The sequence below is a fragment of the Teleopsis dalmanni genome, chromosome 2, assembly GCF_002237135.1.
Source record: "Teleopsis dalmanni isolate 2A chromosome 2, ASM223713v2, whole genome shotgun sequence".
Taxonomy (NCBI): Eukaryota; Metazoa; Arthropoda; class Insecta; order Diptera; family Diopsidae; genus Teleopsis; species Teleopsis dalmanni.
This window is the reverse complement of record NC_051847.1, coordinates 122,093,997-122,096,933: the sequence shown is the minus strand read 5'-3', so window position 1 is coordinate 122,096,933 and position 2,937 is coordinate 122,093,997. Positions and strand designations below refer to the sequence as shown.

At 29.8% G+C, this 2,937-nt stretch overlaps 2 protein-coding genes across 2 annotated transcripts; both read left to right on the top strand.

Annotated features, from left to right (window-relative positions):
• LOC119682388 (40S ribosomal protein S3) lies at positions 1-1,375 on the top strand. The gene is made up of 2 exons (XM_038095819.1): positions 1-30; positions 612-1,375. The coding sequence occupies exons 1-2, from the start codon at positions 1-3 to the stop codon at positions 1,317-1,319; spliced, it is 738 nt and encodes a 245-aa protein (XP_037951747.1). The 3' UTR covers positions 1,320-1,375.
• Positions 1,376-1,804: 429 nt separating this feature from the next.
• On the top strand, positions 1,805-2,446 carry LOC119684293 (dynein light chain 4, axonemal-like). The gene has a single exon (XM_038098301.1). The coding sequence runs from the start codon at positions 1,892-1,894 to the stop codon at positions 2,231-2,233; it is 342 nt and encodes a 113-aa protein (XP_037954229.1). The 5' UTR covers positions 1,805-1,891; the 3' UTR covers positions 2,234-2,446.
• The last annotated feature ends 491 nt before the right edge of the window (positions 2,447-2,937 follow it).

Below are 2,937 nucleotides of genomic sequence, written 5' to 3'. Positions count from 1 at the left end.
ATGAGCCTTACAATTTCTAAAAAACGCAAGGTAATTTCGTAAATTGCAATAAAATTTGTTTAATAATGTGTGGCTAACATTTGGAGTAGTGTATATGTAAAACTTTATAGTTTTAGATGTATAAAAAGTTGTTGAAATATACATTCTCAAAAGTTAACCTTAAAATAATTGTGCAGAAAAGTGTAGTGGGGCGGTATTAAACTATAACTTTAGTTGGCATTTAGTTGGCATTTATAACAAAATGGATTATAATAATACTAAAAGTTTGAAAAAAATTGTTGTTTGGATTTTAGATTCACCAATCTGTGTGGAAAAATCGCTTTTAGCGTCTTCACAGTAAACTATAATTTCGTGGATGTCCATGAGTGACTGCAATTGCTAATGTCTCATAAAATGGAATATTATCTGTTACATTCCTATTTACAAATCGTACCAGAATGTGAAGGCGCCAATAAGCTGTATTGCATATTAATATAATATTGTGAATTTAGAATATTGAAGGGAGTCAAAATTTAATATTTATTTTTTTTATATATATAGTTTTCTTCACTTTTCTATATTTTTTTGTGCGGTCTTTAACAAGCTTTTAATTATACATTTTTATTTTATAGTTCGTGTCCGATGGCATGTTCAAAGCTGAATTGAACGAGTTCCTTACTCGAGAACTCGCTGAAGATGGTTACTCTGGTGTGGAAGTGCGAGTCACCCCATCCCGTACTGAAATAATTATTATGGCTACCAAAACTCAACAGGTTTTGGGTGAGAAAGGCCGCCGCATACGTGAATTAACAGCTATGGTACAGAAGCGTTTCAACTTCGAACCTGGTCGTATTGAATTATACGCCGAAAAGGTAGCAACACGCGGTCTATGCGCCATTGCACAAGCTGAATCTTTACGTTACAAACTTACTGGAGGTTTGGCTGTACGTCGTGCCTGCTATGGTGTATTACGTTTTATTATGGAATCTGGTGCCAAGGGCTGTGAAGTTGTTGTATCCGGTAAATTGCGCGGACAACGTGCAAAATCAATGAAATTCGTTGATGGTCTCATGATTCATTCCGGTGATCCATGCAATGATTATGTTGAAACCGCCACTCGTCACGTATTGTTGCGTCAAGGTGTTTTGGGTATTAAAGTGAAAATCATGTTGCCTTATGATCCCAAAAACAAGATTGGTCCTAAGAAACCATTGCCAGACAATGTTTCGGTTGTCGAACCAAAAGAGGAGAAAATTTATGAAACTCCAGAAACAGAATACAAAATGCTGCCACCCAGCAAACCTTTGGATGATTTGGTTGAGGCACCTAAAGCTTTGTAAAATGTTTTTTATTTCTTAAATGTGAAAAAATACAAATATAATAAAAATGTAAGATTTTTAGATAAAAAACAATTTATTAAAGAATTTTTTTTTTTAGAATTTACAACTGTACTTGGGAAGATTCTGTTTGATACTAAATTATATATTTTGAAAAAATTAATCACGTTTATTAAAAGTTTTGAAATAAATTAAACTGGTTAGCAAAATAATTTAGTTACATCTATTGTCACAATACGTAATTTGATTTAGGAATAATATTTTGTAAGGCATCCCTAAGTTGTTGGTTGTGAGTAGTTGAATGCGTGAATGCAACATTATTATTAGATTGTGGAATGAAGTAGCTGTTAACATTAAGTAAAAACTAAAATTGTAAAAATTTATTGATTAAATAGTGGGCATATTTTTTAAAACTGAAGTTTGAAAGTTTCTTATAAAATTTTTATATCTCTATATCATTGAATTCATTCAGTTATTATTTTCATAAATTTAGATTATTTTTATAATTTTATTATATATACAAACTTTTCTATTGTTGTACCGTTCAAACCTTCAACACAGTAGTTTCTATTGAAATGGAGAATACTGGCGGAGATGCTGAACATGGTGAGGGAGAAGGTGAGGTAGAGGGAGAGAAAAAAGTATTTCATACCTATCCACTTGTCGTATATACCGACATGTCTGAAGAAATGCAAGGCGAAGCTGTTGAAGTAGTAACCATTGCTTGTGAAAAGTATCCATCGAATTTAGATCTTGCAGCGCGTCATATAAAACAAGTAATGGATGTTAAATATGGTGCTAGTTGGCATGTGGCAGTAGGTGAGTCGTTTGGCTTTGATGTACCCTATGAGACAAATCATATGCTGTTTATGTATTTTGGTGGCAATATGGGTATTGCACTTTGGAAATGTGCTTAATTAAAGTTAAGAATTAAGTTAAGTTTCCTAACGTAAATGCTGAAAATATTTTAAGATAAAATAAATCTATGAAGTGAACAAACCAAAGAAATGAAAAAATTAAGCCATCAATATCGGTCTTTTGGGTAATAAATAAATTAATTAATTTTTTTTTCAACTGAAAAATGAAACACAAACCATGCCCTTATTATGAAAAATAAGAAAAAAATCAAAATTAATTTATTATTCCTACTATATATTTTATATTTTTTTATATATAAGATAAATTATATATAACTGTTAAAATGTATGTAAAATGTGTACATATGTATGTATGTAGCATAATAAGACCTTTAAATTTGAAAAGAACTTAATGTTTCAATAGAAAAGATGTTTTATTTCTTATTATTTGTATGTTCTTTTTTATATATAACACTTTAAAATGTCATTCATTATTTGCATATTTTGTTTATGATTTATTATTTTTATACTATTAATAATTCCATGATTTGTATTAGGAAGTACATATATAACTTAATGCATAAGCATATACTATTTATCGCATAAGCATATACTGACATATCACATAAGCACTTAGAAATACAGTGACGAACAAAATTATTGGCACAGCAACCAAATTGAACTTTAGCACTATTTTTATCCTGTTAATGATGCGATTTTAAATAAAAAAAATTTTTTTTTAGATAAAATGTTTAATTTGCTTT